The sequence below is a fragment of the Rana temporaria genome, chromosome 1 (assembly GCF_905171775.1).
Source record: "Rana temporaria chromosome 1, aRanTem1.1, whole genome shotgun sequence".
Classification (NCBI taxonomy): domain Eukaryota; kingdom Metazoa; phylum Chordata; class Amphibia; order Anura; family Ranidae; genus Rana; species Rana temporaria.
In genome coordinates, this window is record NC_053489.1 from 589,844,944 (window position 1) to 589,870,652 (window position 25,709).

The 25,709-nt window shown below is 46.1% G+C and overlaps 1 protein-coding gene across 2 annotated transcripts in view; it reads right to left on the bottom strand.

Annotated features, from left to right (window-relative positions):
* The window catches only part of FAM114A1 (family with sequence similarity 114 member A1), a 66,385-nt gene extending 51,681 nt beyond the window's left edge, over nucleotides 1–14,704 (bottom strand). The window contains exons 1-5 of one of the 2 annotated variants that reach the window (XM_040335131.1): nucleotides 14,534–14,704; nucleotides 12,553–12,689; nucleotides 6,243–6,520; nucleotides 4,855–4,942; nucleotides 2,336–2,422 (exon numbers count right to left, since the gene is read on the bottom strand). In XM_040335131.1, coding sequence (XP_040191065.1) covers nucleotides 2,336–2,422; nucleotides 4,855–4,942; nucleotides 6,243–6,515 — 448 coding nt within the window. In that variant the 5' untranslated portion in view covers nucleotides 6,516–6,520; nucleotides 12,553–12,689; nucleotides 14,534–14,704. The remainder of the gene's footprint in view (nucleotides 1–2,335; nucleotides 2,423–4,854; nucleotides 4,943–6,242; nucleotides 6,521–12,552; nucleotides 12,690–14,533) is intronic. The other variant, XM_040335132.1, reaches the window with a different exon arrangement.
* Nucleotides 14,705–25,709: the final 11,005 nt, after the last annotated feature.

Consider the following 25,709-nt stretch of genomic DNA (forward strand, 5'->3'; position numbering starts at 1 on the left):
CGTAAGACGATAGCCCAAAAATGGCAGGCACAGACTCCTCCGTCGGTAGAAAACTGGTTAGCAACTATGAAGCTAACAATCTCAAACGAGAGAGTGTACTTCACTCGTCAAGGGAACTACGGGAAATTTGAAAGAATATGGGGACCGTGGCAGAGGGCGGAGGGGAACTTAGGCTAGGGAAATCGGAAAAATTCCTTCCAGGATACTACGCCCTCCCCCGGCAGCAGTGGCTGATCCCCATTGAGGTCGGGGTGGGACGGATGGGAGCCCCAAACAGGGTTTAGTACCCCCCCGGGAATTTGACCCCTAACACCAATATAAAGGAAAAAGCTGTAAACCCAATGGCCTCATCTCTTCTCGTCTCTCCTTTTTGCACAGTGGATCGATCAATAGGGTAGCACGCTTCCTTAGACAGGGGTAGGGAGGGGGGTTGGGGGAGGGGAAGAATAGACATATGGCTAGGAGATATAGCAGGCACCAGGCACCAGGCACCTTCGGCTATACAAGCTGAGAATATGATTAGTATTGTCTGTAATTGGTCGTTTTTTTTGTTTAATTTTCCTTTCTTGGCTCGTATGCTGTAATATTGCTATCTGTTTAAATATCTGCCTGTTGTACCAAGCCATTTTAAAATCAAATAAAAAACAAATAAAAAAAAAAAAAAAAGATTTAATCGTATTGAAAGATTTAATTTCGTTTCGTACGAAGAGGTCTTGAATTCGCGTAATCCCATGAGAACACCACACATCAATTGCCTCCGAAGGTGAGAACACCTTCATGATTTCGAATGGAATATCTATTGTGACTTTCGGGGAGGATTCCTCAGTGTTTTTAAGGAATTTCAGCCAAGATGATATTGATATTTTCATAGATGGCGGCAAGTGTGAGGGGATTTTCAATCCTATAAGTGCTCTAAAACAACCAATTTTTTGTTGGTTTTTGCAAGCAATACGAGGATTCAATGTATCCCCAAGATTTCGTGGGAGAGGTCTGAAACCATTCCTTAAGTTGGGTTAACACAGTGCTGTGATAATAATCTAGAAAATCCACATAACCTACTCCTCCCCACAATCTATGTTTTATAAGCTTATGGTGAGCGCATCTAGATCTTTTTCCCTGCCAAACGAATTTAGATAGAAGGGATTGTAGGGATTTGAAATAGCTAGTCGGGATTGGAATTGGAATACAACGAAATATGTATAGTACTTGTGGTAGATGTATCATTTTAAAAGCAGACAATCTGCCCCACCATGAAAGTTCTTGTTTACCCAATTTGGTCAGTTCCAAATGTAAATTATTCCTCAGTGGTAAATGGTTCGCCGTAAATAAAGCTTTGGTAGTTTTTGTCAATTGGATACCCAAATAAGGGATTTCGGAGTCCGCCCAGGTGTACGGGAAGTCGTGTTGTAATATAGCACTATTTACCGCATCTATATTCATGTCTAGGATCGAGGATTTGGACGTATTTACTTTATAATATGATATTTTGCTAAACCAGGTCAATAAATTACTGATTTCTTTTAGGGAGTTGTATGGGTTGGTTATCATCATTATAACATCGTCAGCAAATAAACTGATCTTATGGGATTGTTCCCCTATGGTTATTCCAGATATATTTTGGTTAGACCTGACATGTTCAGCTAACGGTTCCATCATGAGATTAAATAGTAGGGGGGATAAAGGACACCCTTGTCTAGTCCCGTTGGATATGGAAAAGGATTGGGAAATAAAGTTAGACGCCAGTACTTTTGCATTTGGAGAAGAATAGAGAGCTAGAATTGATTTTAAAATAAATCCCTCAAAACCGAATTTTTGAAGAGTCAAACATAAATAAGTCCAATTAATTCTATCAAACGCCTTCTCTGCATCCAAGGATAGGAGCAGAGAAGGCGTTCCCGTTATATTGATGTTGTGGATTATGTTTATCAACCTTCTGGTTGCATCAGATGCCTGGCGACCTCTGGTGAATCCCGCTTGATCTAAATGGACCAATTTAGGAATTAAAATTTACGAGTCTGTTTGAAATTGTTTTGGCAAATATCTTTACATCTACGTTGAGTAGGGATATAGGGCGAAAATTTGGAGGTGAGGTTGGGTCTTTACCCGGTTTGGGAAGTGTCATTATTAATGCAGATAGCATTTCTTTAGGAAATTTAGATTCTGAGGCCGAGAGAAGGAAAATCTTCTTGAACTGTCCGAGACGGAATTTCCCCTCACTTTAGGGGGATTTTCACAAACTTTTCTGTTGTGTCTTTGAGACAAAAAGTGAAGGGAGCATTGCACATTTTATATCATGAATGTATGTTTCTGGTAGTCAGACATGACAAATTCTCACCTTGTTCTCCAGTATCAGACTCAGACTCTGAGTTTCTCATTCGCAAAGTGACTCCGGCTTTTTCCTTGACTGCAGATAGGCTATGACCTGTTCAGAAAAAGTGATCAATTTATTTTTATATATTTACACATTTAATATCTTAGTCTACTAGCAGTACAAAATTTGACTCATGTAAGAATAGACCAATTGCTCTTCTGTTTGTTTGGTGAAGAACTATAACCTCTGGTGAGTCTTTATTGTCATATGTGTCCTTGTTGTGTAGATTTCCCCCTACTGTCTGTTCTGGTGACTGCTTGTCACATCTGACATACAGGACAGGAAATGAGGGGAAAAGTTTCCTAATGAGGACACAGACAATAGAAACAGAGATTCAAACCTTCCACAGTATAACAACTGTTTTTATTGCAGTCTCTACCATTTTGGAGAGTTTTTTCTCGCTTACTGCCTGAATTCCGTCAAATTTTATTCAGGCAGAACTGACTTTCTTCATATACAAGTCAATAGCAATGAGGAAACAGCTTTGGGGGACAAATGCAGGACAGAAAAAAAATCAAAAGAGCTTAGGAGCACCTGTAAGGGATCTTGAATGCAAGCTAAAGGAACGTGAAAGCATGCTGCATTTGCCCATTAACAAATGACCTATAGCCAGGGCTGTCTTAATGAGTGGGCACACCTGGGCACTGCCCAGGGGCCCCAGCTGCATGGGGCCCCCTCCACTTTCCCCAAAGCAGTTGGTCCTTGAGCCCATGCTGCCCCAAAATTGGGGGCCCCATGATGGCACTGAGAGTGATGGATACACAGGGAAGGCAGGCTGGCAGCAGTGCGCCATGTTGTGCAGAACAATGTCTGCCTCCTACCTACTTGATGTCTGTTTACCTGCGCTGTCTCCATTGTAGGGGCCCTTAGAGCATTACTTTGCCCAGGGGCCCATGATGCTATTACGATGGCCCTTCCTATAGCCAGCATTTGTGCCCCCAATACAGAGGAAGGTTCCATTCACACTTGTAAAACTCCACAGTTGTGATGACTTTGGAGTGCAACTTTGGATGGGTGCAACTTGGATACAACGTTGGCTTTAACCAGAGATAATGGATAACTGTTACACACAAGTTGCATTATATAGCATTCAGGTATGACTTTCAACTTCTGGGGGTTAACATTGAAGTCTACAGCTCTCAAGTTTCATGAAAGTCAGACCAAAGTAGTGCATGAACAACTTTGAAGTTGTGCATATAATTGTAGCGGCCCTTTTTTTTTTTTTTAACAGGGAAATGTAGCGCCCCCTTGACTTTCAGAAAGGGCACTACGCTAGTGGGAGAATGGGAGAGATAAGTTGCTCTGTGGGTCAATCTGCATTTCAGGGATGTGGTGCCATCCCTGGGCAGTAGATGGCGCCAGAGAGGTCCAGGCGGAGCCGCTTCCTCCCAGCAGCCAATGAGAGGAGTTGGGCCTCGCTGTGCATGCTGGGAGGGGGTATTTCTGTGGCGGGTTCCTAGTGCGGCACCCAACTTTAGGGTGTGCGCACATCGCGGGCCCCACCACTATGGCCCACCTGACCTGGGGTCGCGCGCCACGCGGAGTTCCTGACTCTGGGCCTTCCTGACCTGGAGCAACTGATGCCACAAAGGGGCCCCAGTGACTTACTGGGTCCCCACTTCTACTGAGGAGTACTCCCAGGCTGCATGCCGTTCGGTGGGGGGGGTCGGCTTGAGGAGAACCCGGAGGCAGGTTATCCAAAAGGGCTTGAACAAACCATCAGGGATCTGGTGACTGGACATTGACAGGTACACTTGCACTGTCAACCGATGACCCTGACGTGATCTATTGGGAGGATTCGCTCTGCTGTTCACATTGTCAGCATTGAGCCTGTGGCAGAGGTTTCATCTGGCATCCTAATTTAATCAGAGCCAAGTCGGTGGCAGAGACTTGTTCCTCCCAGCAACCTAAAGTGATGCCCTGGCTGCCAGGCCTGTGGCAGAGGTCTGTCCGGGGGCACTTCACCCACTCTGGCTAGAGTGGCAACGTATTGTTACAGCTGTAGAGAAGCAGGACTGCTTTTCCTTATCCAAGGCCTGATACCGCAGAGTTCCTTTATTTCATCAACCTTTTCTGTCTACCTCAAGTTGATGTTGGTCGTGTTCACCTGCGGACTGGCCATCACATATAGGTAACTTAATACGCCGATCCCAAAACAATCAGCGGCTCCTGAGGGGGTAGCGCTACATAATGAATGGGTATCATTGGAAAACGACTTGTCATGCAACTTTGATGTCCAAAGTTGCATGACAAGTCACCCAAGTGTGACTGGAGCTTGGTGCTTGGGATACAGTTTTTAAACCTCATGACTTTTCCAGTTCCAAGGTGATACAAGTAGAAAATGAAATTTGTTAGTTTACTGAAGTCATGTTTGGGTGTCTGATAATTATATGATATTGTCTATGAATGGCTTTGTAACTCAAACGTCTCTAAACACATGCTAAAGCTTCCTAGAACAGTTATGATACTGAGAATTTCCTTACCTACAGTGGCACTAGCTGATGACAAGAGGGATTTGCCCCATGTCCCCCAGGTAGACCAGCTACTTCCTTTTGCAGCACCTTCTTCATCCTGACAAAAATAATAAAATAATTACTTAGGGTCCATTCACATCTTCATGTTCTGGTATGATGTGCCATTTTAATGGGCCAACACACAAGAAAGGGGACAAATGGCATTACTTTTGACACAACACACAAACACATGGCAGAGAATTCACATTTTACAGGAACTCTTTAGCTCCTCTGTTGAGGAACAGTGCACTAAGTTGTGTTGTCTTGGCAATGAATTGCAGTCTCATTAAAACAACCGGTTTTTGTTTTTTCTCAAAAGATTCCCTGTAAAAACCTATGAAAATAATGCTTGCCTGACCAAATCATGTGTTGGTCCTAATCATTGTACATAAATTATGAAAATAAAAATATAAGTTAATTTCAATTAATTAGAATTTTAATAATTTCAGAGACAGGCAAAAAAAAAACTAAGGATTTTTGCCTTGCTTCCAACTGCAGGGGTTCGAGTCCTGAAAATAAAAAGAGATCCAATCCATTTAAGCCCCCCCCCCCCCCCCCCCCCATTTATATGTTCTGTTTTTGGTTGAATTAATTGTCATTTTTCTTGAGAATAGAAATGTGAAGGCAGGGCTATAAGAAATGTAAAGTCCAATAGATCTGGAGCTCACAACATCTCGGATTGCGATTAACGAGCGTTTCACAATACGAGCAATTTAAAAAAAAATCCTGACTCGTTTTGCGAGTGTTGTCTCACAATACGAGCAGGATTCGAGCCTCTGCAGTGTGCAGTACTGCATTTGGCCAGAGGTGCAGGGGCGCCGGAGCCGATCGGAGCCATTTGGAAATACTCAGAAATACTCTGTTTCTGAGTGTTTCCGAGCCTTTCCAAACGCAGCCGAACGGTCTCCGAGTATTTTCGAGTCTCTCCGGCGCCCCCCCACCTCTGGCCACATGCGGTATTGCATGCCATAGAAATCAATGTGGAATGAATTATTTTAGTTTCCATTGACTTCTATGGGGAAAGTCGCTTTGATATGCGAGTGCTTTGGATTACAAGCATTTCCCTGGAACGGATTATGCTCGTAATCCAAGGTTCCACCGTAGACCAATGTAATAAAGGTGATTATTCATTTGAGATTTTTAATCCTAGCTATAACAGAAAAAATAAACGTTCGCACTTGCTGAATCAATCTTTAAATCTACACTGAGATATACTGTAATTATACAAAATGTTTGTAATGGTGTTATTGTACATTTTCCATGAAGCTGTGGAAGAAGAAATGGTGATCATGTTTCAAAAGTTTTTTGTATAATTAAAGCTCTTGAATGTAAGAAAATAAAACAGAAGGATGACATACGGGATGGTCATGCTCTTCCTGATTGGCTGTGGCCTCAGATGCTGGCTCTAAGCTCACCGACTCACAAAGTTCCTCTGGGCTTTCTTGGCTTTGCCCGTCTTGGTGGGCTTTTTCCTCTGGAGCCGACTCAGCACATGATGTATTAGACTCTTGGCTGCTCTGTGTGCTTTCTTGGGACATGGACTTGCTTTCCTCACTCAGTACCAGATCTGTGATCTTCTCTAGAGCAGTCTCTGTGTTTTCTTCCTCCGTTTTACTTTCCTCGCTCGACATTTTGGCTATGGGTAGGAAAGACATCTGATAAAGTAAACCATTAAAAATTCATACAACAGATCATTGAGAGGTAGGTGTAGATGTATAAAAATCTCTGCCACTTTTCTGATCTCTAGGCCCCAGATGATTTTTAGCCAGTGTGATGTGCCAAGGGTTGGGGAATGTTTACAGGCAGTGCGGCTATCCTCCTACGTCTGCAGCCATAGGTGTGCACCCCAAAGCCCAAACACAGAGCAACAGAAGCAGTGGCTAGGGGTGTACACCTTCCCACGGTTGCAGCACTATGCTTCGCAGCCATGGCGGAAATATTTTTTTTCAGATTTTTTTTTTATATTTGTTTATTTAACCACTTCCATACAGGGCACTTATACACCTTCCCGCCCAGACCAATTTTTAGCTTTCAGCGCTGTTGCACTTTGAATGACAATTGCGCGGTGATGCTACACTGTACCCAAACTACATTTTTATCATTTTGTACCCACAAATAGAGCTTTCTTTTGGTGGTATTTGATCACCTCTGGGATATTTATTTTCTGCAAAAAAAAATTAAAAGATGACCGAAAATTTTGAAAAAAAAATGTTTTTTTTGTTTCTGTTATAAAACATTGTAAATAAGTACGTTTTCTCCTTCACTGATGGGCACTGATGGTACTGCACTGACGGGCACTGATAAGGCGGCACTGATGGGCACCGATGAGGTGGCATTGATGGGCACTAATATGCGGCACTGATGGGCAGCACTGATAGGCGGCATGGATGGGCTAGGTCAGGCGGCATGCATGGGCACGGATAGGCGGCACAGATGGGCACAGATAGGCGGCACGGACGGGCACAGATAGGCGGCACGGACGGGCACGGATAGGCGGCACGGACGGGCACGGATAGGCGGCACGGACGGGCACGGATAGGCGGCACGGACGGGCACGGATAGGCGGCACGGACGGGCACTGATAGGCGGCACGGACGGGCACAGATAGGCGGCACGGACGGGCACAGATAGGCGGCACAGACGGGCACAGATAGGCGGCACGGCTGGGCACGGATAGGCGGCACGGACGGGCACGGATAGGCGGCACGGACGGGCACAGATAGGCGGCCAGGACGGGCACAGATAGGCGGCCAGGACGGGCACAGATAGGCGGCCCGGACGGGCACAGATAGGCAGCCCGGACGTGCACTGATAGGCGGCACGGATGGGCACGGATAGGCGGCATGGATGGGCACTGATAGGTGGCACGGATGGGCATAGATGGGCACTATTGTATGTGTTGTACTAATGGATGCCAATCAGTGCCAAACAATGCCTGCCAATCAGTGATGCCCATTGTGGGCACTGATTGGCATCCATTTTCTGTGTCCTCCTCATCCCTGGTGGTCTAGGGTGGCATCCTTTATTTTATTTTAATTTCTGGTGGTCTATATGGCCATCCCTGGGGGGCATCCCTGGTGGTCCAGTGGGCATCCTCGGGGAGGCTGTGCTGATGACCGATTCGCACAAACCCCCCCTGTCGCAGGAGCAGCCGATCGGCTCTCCTCTACTCGGCTTTTCCTATTTACATCGTGATCAGCTGTGGTTGGACACGGCTGATCACGTGGTAAAGAGTCTCCGTGAGAGACTCTTTACCTTGATCGGTGTTGCGGGGTGTCAGACTGACACCCCGCAACAACGATCGCTGCGATGCGCGCCCCTGGGGGCCCCCAGTGGCTCAGAATCCTGAGGACGTCATGTGACGTCCAGTCAGGATTCTACAACCACTTTGCCGCCGTCAATATGTCATTGGCGGGCGGCAAGTGGTTAATTATTTACATATTTACTGATCTCTTGGAGGCTGTAGTGAAATATCAGGGGTCTAAACAGATTATTTTTAAAAGCAGAACACATTTCAGCCTAGGATCACATTGGAGCAATTTGTTATGCGACGGAGATCAAATCGCATGACAAGTCGCAGCCTATTGGCAGCAATGGCAGTGTTCCAATCGGTGCAACACCGATTTTATCGTGCCGCACCGCTTTTCCAAAAGTAGTTCCTGCACTACTTTTGACGATTTCAGGTGCGACTTCAATAGACATCGGTGCATGAAGCCACACAGATGTCTATCAAGTAGCACCTGAAATCAAGAAACCAAAACAAATAGGTTTAAAAATGAAGTTATGTGTAATGAAACTAAAATGACACAGGGAAAAACGTATTGAACAAAGAAAGGGAGGTGCAAAAAGCCATGGAAAGCCAAGACAACAGCCTAAATCTATCAGTAATTAGAAAGCAATCCTGCTCCTTGTCAGTGCAAATTAATATCAGCTGGTTGAGTCTCAACTGATGGCCTATAAAAAGGTGTCTCATTACCAAGGTGTCACACAAGAAACATCTCATGATGGGTAAAAACAAAGAGCTCTCTCAAGACCTTACTGTGGCAAAACATACTGATAGCATTGGTTACAGAAGGATTTCTAAACTTCTGAATGTTCCAGTGAGCACTGTTGGGGCCATAATCCGTAAGTGGAAAGAACATCTTTTCACCATAAACAGACACAACCAGGTGCTCCTCATAAGATTTCTGATAAGAAGTGAAAAGAATTATTAGGAGAGTTGTCCAATAGCCACTTGTGGAGAGCTTCAAAAAGACCTGGAATTAGCATTTACAATTGTTTTAAGTAAAGCACTCGACCTCCATGGCCTGTATGCCTGATCACCATGTAAGACTCCATTGCTGAAAAAAAAAAGCATGTTGAAGCTCGTTTAAAGTTTGCTGCACAACATTTAGACAAGCCTGTGAAATACTGGGAGAATATAGTCTGGTCAGATGAGACCAAACATTGAACTCTTTGGATGCCATAATACACACCATGTTTGTAGGTCAAATGGCACTGCATATCACCCCAAACACCCCCATACCAACAGTGAAGTTTGGAGGTGGGAACATCATGGTGTGGGGCTGTTTTTCTGCATACAGTAGTGGCAAACTTCATATCACTGAAGAAAGGAAAAATGTACCAAGACATTCTTGATAAAAATCTGCTGCCATCTTCCAGGATGATGAGAATAAAACGAGGGTGGACATTAACCACTTCCTTACTGGGCACCTAAACCCCCTTCCTGCCCAGAGGACTTTTTGCGATTCGGCACTGCGTTGCTTTAACTGACAATTGCGCGGTCGTGCGACGTGGCTCCCAAACAAAATTGATGTCCTTTTTTCCCCCACAAATAGAGCTTTCTTTTGGTGGTATTTGATCACCTCTGCGGTTTTTATTTGTTGCGCTATAAACAAAAATAGAGTGACAATTTTGAAAAAATAAATATTTTTTACTTGTTGCTATAATAAATAGCTCAATTTTTTTTTAATTTTTTTTTTTTTTTTTATCCTCAGTCTAGGCAGATACGTATTCTACATATTTTTAGTAAAAAAAAAAAAAAAAAAAAAAATCGCAATAAGCAACTGGTTTGCGCAAAAGTTATAGCGCCTACAAAATAAGGGACATAATTATTATTTTTTATTATTTATTTTTTTACTAGTAATGGCGGCGATCTGCGATTTTTTTTGCGACTGTGACAGTATGGCGGACACATCGGACACTTTTGACACATTTTTGGCACCATTCACATTTATACTGCAATCAGTGCTATAAATATGCACTAATTACTGTATAAATGTGACGGGCAGGGAAGGGGTTAACACTAGGGGGTGAGGGAGGGGTTAAATGTGTACCCTGATTAGTGTTCTAACTGTGGGGGAAGGGGGGTGACTTGGGGAGGTGACCGATCTGTGTCTCTATGTACAAGAGACACAGATCCGTCTCCTCTCTCCCCTGACAGCACCGCTGTCTGTGAGAGCTGGCAATGAGAAATGATCTCATATGTAAACGTATGAGATCATCTCTCATTGGCCGCACAGATCGCCTAGCAAACGGCCACTCTGATTGGCGATCCGTTCACGGCGATCTGTGATTGGCTGTGTCCAAGGGACACGGCCAGCACAGAAGTTCCCCGCTGCGCGCTCGGGAGCGCGGAAAGGGGTGGCCGTAAAAACACGGCGCCCCAGAGAAGTAGAACCACCCTGCGGCCGTATATAGTTGTACGGCCGTCGGGAAGTGGTTAAAGGTGATCTCCGGCGTGTTCTCACACCCCACGTGCAGAGCCCGCCAGGAAGTCAGCACTGTGCTGCGCTAATCACAGGCAGTGAGACATATGCACGGCTGCAGAGATTCGGACAACGTCTCACTGCCTGTGATTAGCGCAGCGCCGTGCCGACTTTCCTGGCAGGCTCTGCACGTGGGGTGTGCGAACACGCCAGAGCTCATCCTTAGTGGACATATATCAGCAAGACAATGATCCCAAACACAAAGCCAAGGAAACTCTCAATTGGTTTCAAAGAAAATAAAGCTGCTAGAATGGCCCAGCCAATCACCTGACTTGAAGCTAATAGAAAATCTATGGAAAGAACTAAAGATCGGAGTTCATAGAAGAGGCCCACAGAACCTTCAAGATTTCAAGACTGTTTGTGTGGAAGAATGGGGCCAAAATCACACTGAGCAATGCATGCGACTAGTTTCTCTATACAGGAGCCTGCGTCTTGAAGCTGTCATTACCAACTCTGGCCCGGATTCACAAAGCACTTAAGCCGACGTATAACAAGTTACGCCGATGTAAGTGCAAATGTGCGCCGTCGTATCTGTGCGCCAGGCCCACAAACTAAGATAAACTAAAAACAGGCTTCACCCCGCCGACGTAACTTGCCTACGCCAGCGTAGTGTGGGCGCACATTTACTACATTTACACTGGACGCATGGTGGCGCTCCCATTGATTAGCCCTTCAAATATGCAAATGAGGGAAATACGGCGATTCACGAACGTATGTGCGCCCAACTCAGGCTACGCGAGGTGCGCGCAAGTTGTACGTCCGGCGTAAAGTTATTCCCCATAAAGGAGGCGCAACCCAGCAGCAGACATGCAAAGCTCTGCACCAGGGAATACAAGCCGGCGTATTTTACGTTGGAAGTGTGTCTGGCTGGGCGTAGGTTGCGTTCACGCCGTACGCAGTGATCCGGCGTAGTTTAGGCAGTTGTTCCAACATGGTTGTAAGCATGCGCAGGGGGATGCGTCCACGTCTCGGCGCATGCGCAGTTCGTGATACGTATCTGTCTGGCGCTAGGCCCATCATTTGCATGGGGTCACGCCTCATTTGCATGGCTCACGCCCACTTCCACCTACGCCGGCGTATGCCTTCGAAACCCAGCGCAGCATTGGGAGCACTGGCTTGGTGAATTCCATGCTTGCCTCTCTGCGCTGCGTTGGTGTAGCGTACATTGTTTGCGCTACGGCGGCGTAATGTGCGCCCGCTATCTGCGAATCTGGGCCAAAGGATTTTGTATGAAGTTTTAAATATCACTTAGCGTGTTCAATACTTTTTCCTGTGTCATTCCATTTTATTACACCGAACTTCATTTCTGACGTTATTTGTTTTGGTTTCTTTGTATGTATGGATTGCATGGGTTGTTACTGACATGTGGTGGAAGTGTCATATCAATAGCAACTTTAGAAATATATTTACCTAGAAAAATGGTGACGTGTTCAATACTTATTTTACCTTTATGGGTATATTATATATAATATATAATTATTGCTTTACAAATTCAGATGCTAAAACTAAATTTATTAATGTTGTGAGGAAACTAAAATATTATCTTTATAGTATTTTTGTGAATTAAATTGTGTATACAAAAATACTATAAAGATAATATTTTAGTTTCCTCACAACATTGATAAATGTAGTTTTAGCATCTAAAAATCTGAATTTTTAAAGCAATAATTATAAATATTAACTCTGCGGCACAAATCTCCATACTCAGGGCTCTTTCTAAAGACTAAAAATGATTACGGTAATAATTGGGCAGAATTTGAAAAGTACAGCAATAGGAAGAATGAGAGTTATCAAAGTAACAATCTCTTGTTAATTGTCATATTAACTGTCCCTGGCTGATCCTACTACTTACAAATTGCTTTTATTAATGAATAATATCATTTAGTATTGCCATACTTACATTTTTATCTCCCGGCAGCCAGATGTGTATTAGATGCCACGCTGCAGGCTCCGGGATTAACCCTCCGTATGCTGTATAGGACTGCCTTTACAAACTAACTTCCAATGAAAACTTCCACAACTGACAATTTCTATTCCCTAAAAAGGTACAAAGTCAGATTCTTAGGAGGAAGAAGAGTTCTAACTCTCAGTAGCACTATCACTGAATTGCTCAGGATTTACCCAGACAAGAAGGGGTTAAGGTACTATTACTCCGCCCTGAATATGCACATCACTTCTAAAAAAAAATGGATCCCAAACTCTGGACTGGCCTCTGACTCGGATGCAGATTAGGGATTAAAGCGGGGATCCTCAAACTACGGCCCTCCAGCTGTTGTAGAACTACACATGCCATGAGGCATTGTAACACACTGACATTCACAGACATGACTAGGCATGATGGGAATTGTAGTTCCTGAACAACTGGAGGGCCCTAGTTTGAAGACCCCTGGATTAAAGGGTAACATACTGCAATAATGTGTAGCTGGGGGACTACAAGCTCCATAAGAAGATATATAAATATATGTACTGTATATACACATCATAGGGTATACCAACACTCATTTTTCCATTGGCTGCCAATCCTACATTTCATGCAATTGATTATTTGGGTGATCCTGAATAGAGTAACAATTTAACAGTAGTTGTTGGGGTTGGGCAAGCAATGTCATCCTTCATAAAAGGAAAGCAGTCCTGGTAGATCAGCACATAGGAGTCCTACATGAAATAAAAGGAACAGTCCTTGTACATCAGCAGACAGGAGTCCTCTATGGATACAGATGTACATGTTCCTCTAGTCCAGTGCTTCTCAAATAGTGGGGCGCGTAAAGGGGGGTTCGTGTGACCTGGCAATTATCCCCCGTTTCCAGCCAGTGGCGGAACTACCGCCATAGCGACCAGGGCCGGCCTGATCGTGAATGATGTGGGGATTCTGGGGATGCTGATCTGCACGGCACCCCGGCGCTGCAGAGGGGGGGGGGTGGCGCCGACGCGCCCGAAGTGTCTGACACCGTCTGGTCCCCTTGGCACGCACACCCTCCCTTCCTCCCTCCTCCGCGTCTCAGGTCAGGTGCTAGCGCGGCGCCGTTGCGTGCATGCGTAAGGCATGCAGTTCAAATTCTAACGGCGGGACCAGGACGGGACTGACAGACTGCCGCCTTACACAGTGCGCTGAAGAAAAGTAAAGGTAAGGCCGCCCGTCCCCTCCACCTTATCCAGCAGGCTGACAGGTGTCATCCCTCCTCCCACCTCACCTGTACTCCAATGAGGAGGGCCAGTTTATAAAAAAAAAACGTTAACATTTTTTTATCTTTTGTTGAAAAAAAAAGGAAAAAAATAAAACGCAGAGGTGATCAAAAACCAACGCGCAGTTGTCAGCTTAAAGTGGAGGTTCACCTAAAAACCGTATAGAGCAATACCAAATTTATAGACAAAAGATACTATTTACAGTCGCGCGGGGGGCCCGAAATGTTTTTTTCTTCTTCCTAGGGGGGGCATGACAGAAAATAATTGAGAAGCACTGCTCTAGTCCTTTGCAGTGGGCTGTCACATCACACATATCAGCTGTGCTGGGCAGAGATTTCTGAGCCTGCAGCGCCTCCCCCAGGTAGCTTTGTGAACAGCACCCAAGCCTTACTGTCCAAGTTAAATGACTTGTTGAATATTTCCTTATAGAACTCACAAAGTACTGCCATGGTAAGCCTCCTCCTGTATTGCACATGACTATTATAGAACTAGATGTGATTGTATAGGATGGTTACATTGAGTCCTGTGATTCGGAAGCCAGCTGTCAGCTGGTGATCCTCCATGGAGACTGATACATTGTATGCAGTATGTGTGCACTGATGATAATGTGTAGGGTGCAGGGTGTGGAGGAGCTCAGGCTGGGATCAGGACTTTCCTACATAGATGTGAGTGTAAATAAATAGAGGAAATGTTCTTACCTTAGAGCACAGCTCCCTCCTTCCACTGATCAGCCTGGAGCCTCCTCCTCCTCCTCCTCCCTGCCACGTACACTGGAGGCTGGATACACACACATCCCATTCAGGACAATGTGCAGCCCATTGTATGGAGGCCAGACACACAGCACTGTGTTACACCCACTCCCTGCATGATCATGGAGGAGGACTTCTACAAGAAGGGGACCACAAATGTCATCCTTCATTAAAGGCACAGGCCATGCAAAAATGCTGTTCAGTTATATCTGAGTCATCTGCTGGCTTTATATAGCTTTAGGGCTCATGCACATGGGTGTAAACAAATGCTGCACTCAGATCCGTACAGCCCATTATACATTTTGGATCTGAGCACAGCAGTATTACGTTATAGATCCATGCCCACAGCTGCATTGTGCTCAGCAATCTGCTGCGACCAGCTGTGTAAAGTAAAGCCCTGTACACACGGCTGGGAATCCCGTCAGGAAAAAAACATCGGTTTTCCTGACGGGATTCCTGGCAAGCTTGCCTTGCAAAGCCGTGCAAACAGACGGCTACTCAAAAAAACGCCGTTCTTTTGAATGGCAAGAGCGCGGCGATGTCATCGACTACGACGAGCCGTAGTCGACGACACACCCCACACTAACCTTGTATGCTACCGCGCATGCGTCAAAGTCTTATCGAGCATGCGCAGGTTTACCTCGGACAGGTAAGCATACAGACGACCAGCTTTCTCGTCAGGAAACACTGATGGGAAAATAGAGAGCAGGTTCTCTATTTTTCCCGGGCAGTTTTATTGTCGGGAAAACTGCTAGGGAGCATAATGAGTTAAAATGTGATTCCGCGCTATGGATATTTAAAATTGGCAGGACTTCCAATGGGATTTGAAAAAAGGGATTCCCGGGCCAAATGCTCTCCTGGCAGTTTTCCTGCCGGGAAAACCGGTCGTGTGTATGAGGCCTCAAAGTAGAAAATTGTGAACAAGTATAGGGGCATAATTAAAGTAGAACTTAAAGCAAAACTTTTTTTTTTCTTTTACAAAAAAAGCTGGTGCTCAAAATTATTTGGGGGGCGCAAACAAACTGAAAAATTATGAAAGCCCCCCCCCCCCCACCAATTACAAACTTACTGTGCCCATCAAATGCAGCCTCTGTGCTATCAAATGCAGCCACTGTGCCCATCAAATGCCGCCACTATGCCCATCAAATGCCGCCACTGTGCCCACCAATTGCAGCAATTGTGCCCATCAATTGCAGCCACTGTGCTATCAAATGCTGCCATTGTGCCATAAAACGCTGCCATTTTGCCATCAAATGCAGCCACTGTGTGCATCGAATGCTGCCACTATGCCCATCGAATGCTGCCACTGTGATCCCCCCCGCCCGCTCGCCATCTGCCCGACACTTACCCTGTCTCGGTGGGGCGAGCTGTGTCCTCCATGGGTCTTCTGCTCTCCTCCCCTCCCGTCCACTCTTATAGAAGATTGGACGCCTGATTGGCGGAGAGACGGTTCGGTGTTAGAACAGCAATATACAAGGAAAAGAGAGCGCACGGCTGCCCTAGTGTGATATCATTTTAATGATAAAAATGCAAAATCAAATAGTAGAGGATTGTCCTCACAAACATGGGACTTAGATCGCATGTACAGCAGGATATACGTCTCCCTTCCTTCCTGGCCTGTATGACTGGGTTGGCTCCCAAAAACGAGTGGTAATGATGTGGGATGTTACTGCAGACTTTGCTTCCTCATCATGTCAGGCTGTGTCTGCTGCGGGTCCAGCCAGCGCTGTGTGATGTCACTTGCGGCCGGAGAGGAAAGGCCAAGTGTTAAGCTTCAAACACACGATCAGTCCATCCGATGAGAACGGTCTGAAGCAGAGGCGTTGCTAGGGGGGTGCGGGGGGTGCGGTCCGCACCGGGTGACACCCGCTAGAGGGGTGACACCATCCCCTTTTTTTTTTTTTTTAGCTGACATGCCCAGCCTGCCCTGTGCAATCCCAGGCTGCAATGTACCACCCCAGCCTGCTCTGTGCCACCCCAGCCTGCCCTGTACCACCCCAGCCTGCTCTGTGCCACCCCAGCTTTCCCTGTATCACCCAGCCTGCCCTGTACCACCCCAGCCTGCCCTGCAACCCCCCAAACAGCCCTGTACCACCCCAGCCTGCCCTGTACCACCCCATGCTTCCCTGTACCACCCAGCCTGCCCTGTGCCACCACAGCCTGCCCTGTACCACCCCAGCCTGCCCTGTACCACCCCAAACTTTCCCATGCCACCCCAACTTGCCCTGTGCCACCCTAACTTGCCCTGTACCACCCCAATCTGCCCTATGCCACCATAACTTGCCCTATACCACCCCAACCTGCCCAATGCCACCCTAACTTGCCCTGTACCATTTCAACCTTTTCCATGCCATCTCAACTTGCCCTTTGCCACCCTAACTTGCACTATACCACCCCAACCTGCCCTGTACCACCCTAACTTGCCCTATACCACCCCAACCTGCCCTATGCAACCCTAACTTGCCCTATACCACCCCAAACTACCCTATATCACCCCACTCTATACTACCCTAACCTGCCACTATACTGCCCTATACTATCATTTACAGGGGCTGGTTTGGGGTGCGCCCCGTGCCCTGCCTGCTTGGTGCTGGGCAGCCTAGACAGAGGGGGGGTGACACCATGTTTTACCGCACCGGGTGACACCAACCCTAGTGACGCCACTGGTCTGAAGGGCACCTCCTGCAACTGTTGGTATCAGGAGCACAGTCCAGCAGTAAACAGTACAGGCTGGAGTGTCCCCACAACAGAAACGATGAGAGAGTGGTGGGGCACAGTACACCCTTAGGCAAATGCAATAGCAACTTGGCACACTCCTTGGACTAAAATAGAACTAGGCAGACAGTGATACAAAAAAATGCCTTTAAGCTTGATGTAGCAATCTGTATTTTGTAGCAACTACTGTTTCCTATAGCAACAACCTTGCTCACAGTATCCCACTGTAGATCATCAAAACCATTTGATCAAAGACTACAAATTCGCCACGCTAGTTACCACCTAACACAACTAAATTTACTAGCAGCCCTGTTTAGGACAAGGGCATACCTCCCAATCTCCCTGATTTGGAGGGAATGTCCCTCATTTAGAGCAATGTCCCTCTGTCCCTCATTTTGGTCTGATCTATATAGTTGTATATAAAATGCACTAATTATCTATTCAAAAGCATTTTACAGAGCTAAACTTCTAATCCATATTCTAAATTGCTGCATTTGTAAATTCCATAAGCCAATAGAAAAGGGAAAACCAATCTTTTTTTGTTGTATAATTTTCCTTTACAGGGGGCGTGGTAGGGGGCGTGTCCTATGCCTACATATTTTTGCTAATCAGTGGCGTCTCCAGCTTTCATATTTAGGGGGGGCACATGGGGGCACAGGGACAAAAGTGGGGGGGCCAACTATAAAATGCAATTTTATATATATATATATATATATATATATATATATATATATATCCTGGGGCCCTTTACTACGATCCCACAACGGGCCCTTTCACATGTTCTGCAGTGAGCTCCCTTTCTACTTTACTGGGCCCCCCCAGGGTGGCAGAAAACAAGATATATATGTCACCAGCACACCAAGAAAATATAAGGGTCCAAAGCAGTGGGAGAACTCTCAGGGTTGCAAAGGTTGTCTTGCCACCGGGCCCTGGTGTTCTGCCACTGTGGGGTTTCCCCAGCTGTCCTGTCCCTGCTATTGACAGCGCTGGTCTGGCATCTGTCTCCTTGGCAGCGGCGGCAGTCTATTAGGACCTAGTCCTGCGGAAATTATGGGTGCATGCAGGGGAAGGCTTGAACTATTGGTTATAGAGAGCCGAGCCCCCAGCTGGTCACCTAGCAGCAGTAATGCTGTATAACCTTCTCTGTTGACATGATGATCAGGATGTGATCCAAGTGATGCTCCCGGTCAGATCTAATAAACACAGTATTTATTAGCATCAAGAGTACAACCACATATATATAATCAACCATATGTTCCACAGCCATGTGGGCTCTATGCCTGTAAAGTGTGGGCTTTGATCAAAAAAATCACTGATATTTATTACTAGGATTTGACTAGGAGCAGCTAAGCAACCTGTCTACAACCAATAGAGATGGGCTCGGGTGTGTTTGAAATCCCACATGCCTGATCCCGCCAGGAAGCCGACACTCCACAGTGCTAATCACAGCCACTGAGACAGTCCTGATCTATGCAGGGAAATGTTTCACTGCCTGTGATTAGCGATGTGCAGTGTGGGCTTCCTGGCAGGCTCTGGCATGTGGAATTTTGAACATGCCCAGCCCATCTCTAACAACAAATTGTGCTGGCCCTCCTGTACATCAGCCCCATAAAGTAACCAGCACTGGGTTCCTATGTGCCGCCGCTGCCATGGAGACAGAGACCAGCGCTGTGAATAGCCGGGACAGGACAGCAACTCTGATTGTTCCAGCACTGGTCCACACTGGGAGGATTCCCCCATCCACCTATAATGTGTAGATGGGGAAATTGGATCATTTCTTTTTTTTTTCATTCAACCTAATAGTTGAATGAAAAGAAGTGATCAATGTATGGGCTGAGATTTGAACCATTAATGAGCAGATTCTCTTATGATTATCACTAGTGGTTGCTGTATAGCCACTAGTGATAATCACTGTTTGTCAGGAGAATATAATTGCTGGGCAGGAGGGATATTCCCCTGTCAGTTTGTGTTGATGGGGGAATCATGAAAGTTGCCTAACTGAAAGTGAAAGTAATTGTGATTGTCTTGAAAGAACAGGAGAGGGGGAGGGAGACAGATGGGGAGAGAAGGGATGGAGATAATGCAGTTCAGTAATTGCAGTGTACTGCAGTCTGCAGTGCACACACTTACCCATGATCCAGGCTAGAATCTCAGGCATCATTCACACACAGCCAGGAATGCTGCTGATTTTCATATTTCCCACCCACACATCCCCTCTCTTCAGATACAGCACACCGGGATAGTGTGGGCGGGACTGAAAGGAGGAGGAATTGTATTCCTCCCTGCTCGTATGTAAGGAGAGTGAGGGGGTGGGGTGGCTCAACTCGCTCGGCTGTAAAAGAGTGTCATAGACTGACACTCGGCTCAGCTTGCAGTCACCACTTTCGGAATTTGCTTGGCTCCCCCCTCCCCCCACAGTGCTCATGGAGTCCTTTCTGCAACTCGCTCTTCTCCGTGCCAATGAGGGTGCAGGGGAAGGAGCAGATCGGGCGGCTGTGGTTGTGTGAGTGCTCGCATTATGCAGTGTCAGCGAGCAGAGGCAGGGGGAGGAATGCCCCGCAGAGCTGACAGGGGACGCTCTCCCTCTCAGGAGACACTGTTACTCCAGCGGCGGCCTGAGCAAAATACAGGGGCACAGCATAATTTTGGGGGGGTCAGGGCCCCCTCTGGCCCCCCCTAGGGTCGCCATTGTTGCTAATAGGTGTCCCTCATTCCCATCTCAGAAAGTTGGGAGATATGCAAGGGTGCTACACTTGTCAGAAGTGATTCATGCTGATAGTAGAGGGATGAAGCAGTAGACAGAAATTACACGTAGTGCTCTAAATTGAGACAAGTACACACTATAGAGGAATATGCTTTGTTCATATTTCATGTCCGAGGCTTACAACCACTTTACCTTTCATTGCCATGAAACAAATTCAGGGGGCAAGATGGGGGGATTAAAGAGGAACTGCAGTCTGCTCACATAATTTGTAATAAAAACATCTTTGCCATTCTGAAGCTTCCCTCCAACCACTTTACATATTATTTTATATATACTGTGCTTCTGTCCTTGTCAAATATGCTGCAGAAATCTCCCTTCACTGAGTTTGGCTGCAACCATTTTAACCGTGGGCAGTGGCGTAGCGTGGGTTGTCAGCGTCCGGGGCAAGGCAAGAAATTTGCGCCCCCCCCCCCTAACCTGCGGAATTTCCACTACACTACACACTGACCACTACACTACACTACACATTGACCACTACACTACACACTGACCACTAACCCGCACACCACTACACTGCACACTGACCACTACACACTGACCACGAACCCGCACACCACTACACTGCACACTGACCACTACTCTACACACTGACCACTAACCCGCACACCACTACACTGCACACTGACCACTATACTACACACTGACCACTAACCCGCACACCACTACACTACACACTGACCACGAACCCGCACACCACTACACTGCACACTGACCACTACTCTACACACTGACCACTAACCCGCACACCACTACACTGCACACTGACCACTACACACTGACGACTACATTACACACTGACCACTAACCTGCACACCACTACACTGCACACTGACCACTGCACTACACACTGACCACTGCACTACACACTGACCACTACACTACACACTGACACACTATAGAGGAATATGCTTTGTTCATATTTCATGTCCGAGGCTTACTACCACTTTACCTTTCATTGCCATGAAACAAATTCAGAGGGCAAGATGGGGGGGATTAAAGAGGAACTGCAGTCTGCGCACATAATTTGTAATAAAAACATCTTTGCCATTCTGAAGCTTCCCTCCAACCACTTTACATATTATTTTATATATACTGTGCTTCTGTCCTTGTCACACCACACCACTACACTGCACACTGACCACTACACTACACACTGACCAATGCACTACACACTGACCACTACACTACACTACACACTGACCACTAACCCGCACACCACTACACTGCACACTGACCACTACTCTGCACACTGACCACTAATCCGCACATCACTACACTGCACACTGACCACTACACTACACACTGACCACTACACACTGACCACTAACCCGCACACCACTACACTGCACACTGACCACTAACCCTCACACCACTACACTGCACACTGACCACTACACTACACACTAACCACTAACCCGCACACCACTACACTGCACACTGACCACTACACTACACTACACACTGACCACTAACCCACACAAAAATACACTGCACACTGACCACTAACCCGCACACCACTACACTGCACACTGACCACTAACCCGCACACCACTACACTGCACACTGACCACTAACCCGCACACCACTACACTACACACTGACCACTACACTACACACTGACCACTAACCCGCACACCACTACACTGCACACTGACCACTACACTACACTACACACTGACCACTACACTGCACACTGACCACTAACCCGCACACCACTACACTACACACTGACCACTACACTACACACTGACCACTAACCTACACACCACTACACTGCACACTGACCACTAACCCACACACTGACCACTACACTACACACTGCACACTGACCTACCTGACACCATTACACTAACCTACCTGACACCTACACTGACCCAATGTGAGTGATATGCCTAAAAAAAAAAGCAGCAGGACCACAATTTTTAGGCATTGAGGTGTTCTCTAGTGCAGTGGTGATATCATTTGCTGCTCAGTGATTGCAGTATTCTAGTCTGCATCTCCCCAAGGTAATACATAAATCTGGCCTGTTAGTGGGCCCTGAGCACAGGATTGATGACCACTGCTCTAGTGTATTCATTTTAAGGGGTCTATGTTTTTACACAAAATTCACGCAACTTTCACCCATTTTTCCCATGAGTAGGGATGAGCTTTGAGTTCAAGTCGAACTCATGTTCGACTTAAACATTGCCTGTTCGCCAAACAGCGAACAATTTGTGGTGTTCGCGGCAAATTCGAAAAGCCACGAAACACCCTGTAAAAGTCTATGGGAGAAATCTAAAGTGCTAATTGTAAAGGCTTATATATGCAAGTTATTGGGAGCCGACAATTCATTATAGCTGCGAGTGATTTTAAATGACTTTTTTTCCTCCAGAAATGACACTTTGTGCAGGGACAGTTCTAAGTAAGGGAAACAAGCGCTACTTCACAGGCATACTATACACCCCCTAGGTACGAAATTTAAAGCAATATAATTTACTTTTATTGTTTCACTTTAAGCATTATTAAAATCACTGCTCCCGAAAAATCGGCCGTTTTAAAACTTTTTTTTTGCATTGATACATGTCCCCTGGGGCAGGACCCGGGTCCTCAAACACTTTTTAGGACAATAACTTGCATATAAGCCTTTAAAATTAAGTTTGAGTCCCATAGATTTTAATGGGGTTTTAAAGTTCACACAAACTTTTGGTCTGTTCGCAGGTTCTGGTGCGAACCGAATGGGGGGTGTTCGGCTCATCCCTACCCGAAGAGGTTTAATTAGAAAAATGTTTGAAAACTGGGTCAAATTTGTGAGAAAATATTTATAAATAAAGTGTGTTATTGGTAACGAGAAGCAGCTGCAATCTCATTTCCTGTATCTGCAGCAAATGACATCACATTTTTATCATATTTGTATTCATGATGCTTTATACTTCTGCAGGTAAATTGTTACTTCAGTGCAGAGTTTACTTATTTTTATTATTTGTATCTACATTGACATACTGGGCCAGATTCACGTAGATTCCGGCGTAAGCTATTTACACTACGCCGCCGCAACTTAGTGGAGCAAGTGCCGTATTCTCAAAGCACTTGCTCCGTAATTTGCGGCGGCGTAGTGTAAATGGCCCGGCGGATCCCCGCGTAATTCAAAGGGGGCGGCTTGTATTTAAATTAAGCGCGCCCCCGTGCCGAACAAACTGCGCATGCGCCGGCCTTAAACGTAGCCCAGTGCGCATGCTCCGTAGTACGCCACAAATACATTGGTTTCGACGTGAACGTAATTAACACACAGCCCTATTCGCGTTGAGTTACGTAAACGACGTAAACGACGGAAAAACCCGATGCTGTCCCGACAGCCATACTTAACATGCGGCGGACTGACGCTTACGGAAACTACGTAAACTACGGCGAAGCGGCGCAAAAACGTTCGGGAATCGGCGTATTCGGCTCATTTGCATATGCGACGCTGAAATCGACGTAAAAGCCACCTAGCGGCCAGCGTAGTATTGCATTTAGGATCCGACGGTGTAAGTGACTTACACCAGTCGGATCCTAGCCTAATTCTGGCGTATCTTGTTTTGAGAATACAAAACAATGATACGCCGGCGGGATTTTCAAATTACGACGGTGTATCTGTAGATACACCGGTGTAATTCTTTTGAGAATCTGGCCCACTGAGATATTTTATTGTCTGTCAGGAGTATCAGATACCACTAGAGGGCAGGATTGCATCTTTATTAATTTTACACACTTTTCCCAATTGTTGTTTAGATAGCAAAAGTGAAAGTAGTGGTGGAGTGCAGAAGGGCCCCTGAGATCACAGCAGGGGACACAACCTCAAATATTTCTTTCCTATATTTACCAGATGTGTGGTCACATTTCCTTTGATAAAGAATAATGCGATATTCTTTCATATTCCCATTTTCTTCCAGTTTCTATTTTTGACAGGTCCCGCAGCGCCGTCCCTTCGGAAGCTCGGCCTCCCCATCTGATCTACACTGTTCATATGTTTCTGCAGTGTCCATTCACTGAAATCCCATCCTTGTCGCCAGTTTTGTGTATTTAAAATGAATTTAAAGCATAGATATGAACAGGTGTTCACAGGCCTTCTTTACTCAATCCAACACAAACATACAGGAAACATAGATGCTAAAAATACATATTCTCTATTCCCTACCAGAAGTATACACAAGTGAACATATTTACTACAATGCTTCCGGAGATAGGCAGCGAACAAAGCAGACAGTAGTTCAGGTAAAAGCTGGGCCAGTCACAGAATCAGAATGAGGATCAGGATCAGGAACACAAGAGCAAAACTGAAGACCATTCAGCAATGAGCTTGTGCAGAGATCAGATTTAAAAAGGCAGTTTGACAGCAGTGGATGGACGTGTATGTCCATGAAATGCTCATATGTGCTCGCATGTGCCCTTACACATCTATGCCCACACAAATTTGCATTATTATGTGCATGCATGTTAGCCTGATGGTTGGTATAATGTTTCTGACTGTAAACATTAATGAGGCAAGTTACACTGAGAATATGTGTGTAAGGTAACTATCAGCAGAGCGTTCCTAGCATTACACAACCTGTATTTGTAATCCACAATGTAGACAACAATATTGTCCTGCTACTGCAATCCAGTAGTTCCCGAGGGTCAGGCAGGATCAAGGTTTCCCCCTCGGTGTTCACCATAGTGACAATTCTTTTAAAGGCCCTTTTTTGTCCGGCCTTTCGAATGACCACACTCCAAGTTTATCCTCCTTCCGTAGCTCCAGGTGTTCCCTACAGAGTGGTACTTTGCAGCCATCTTAGGGGACAGCTTAGGAAAGTCCAAGTGGAGAGGAATGTGTAGGAAATGGTGGACAGCCTCATCCACCCACTGAGCCTCTTTTTCGAATATATCCTCTTCAAGATGAGCTGGTATGTATGGGTACAAGTATCCATAATCAGATGCTACCTTCTTTATTATGATGCGCTGTATTTTGGACAGCTGCGGCAGAGTCTTAGGATCTCCGTACCAAGGTAGAACACGTGCATGACTGAAGACCCATCGATTACCTCCAGCTTACGATCTGTTTTGGGACTGGGCATGGGTGTAGTTGGCCGAGCTGTAGGAACCCACTGAGCCCCTGGATCTTCCTCAAAAAGGATCTGGCAATGCTGATCAGCGTCGCTGTACTGGCTGACAGCCTAATCTGCACCCTTGCGGTAGTAGTAGCAGGTGTATCATCTTACTGCACACTACTGGTAAACACTTCATCACTCGCTCCCAACTTCCCTGAATAAGAAAGTGTCCGAAAAGAGTTCTGATAGCTTATCAGATGAAATGTCCGAATCTGAGATGGTCGAACACCCTTCCACCGGGAGGTAGTTTCTCTTGACTTTTGCCTTGATTGACACCTCTAGATCAGCTCCCCTTGTGGCCATTGGTATCACTTCCCACACAGGCACATCACGCTCACTGCTCACTGACTTACCCGGCCCTGGTATTTTCCTCTTGGGCAAATCAGTCATCAATGTGATCAATCTGGCCAGGCCTCGGCTTTTAGAAGCAATCGTTGCACTGGGTTTTGGGGTAGCTGCTGATGCACCACTTGGGGGGACGACCGACAAACTTTTCACATCACTCTCCAGATGGACAACAACACTCTTGTGCCAATCCACTTGT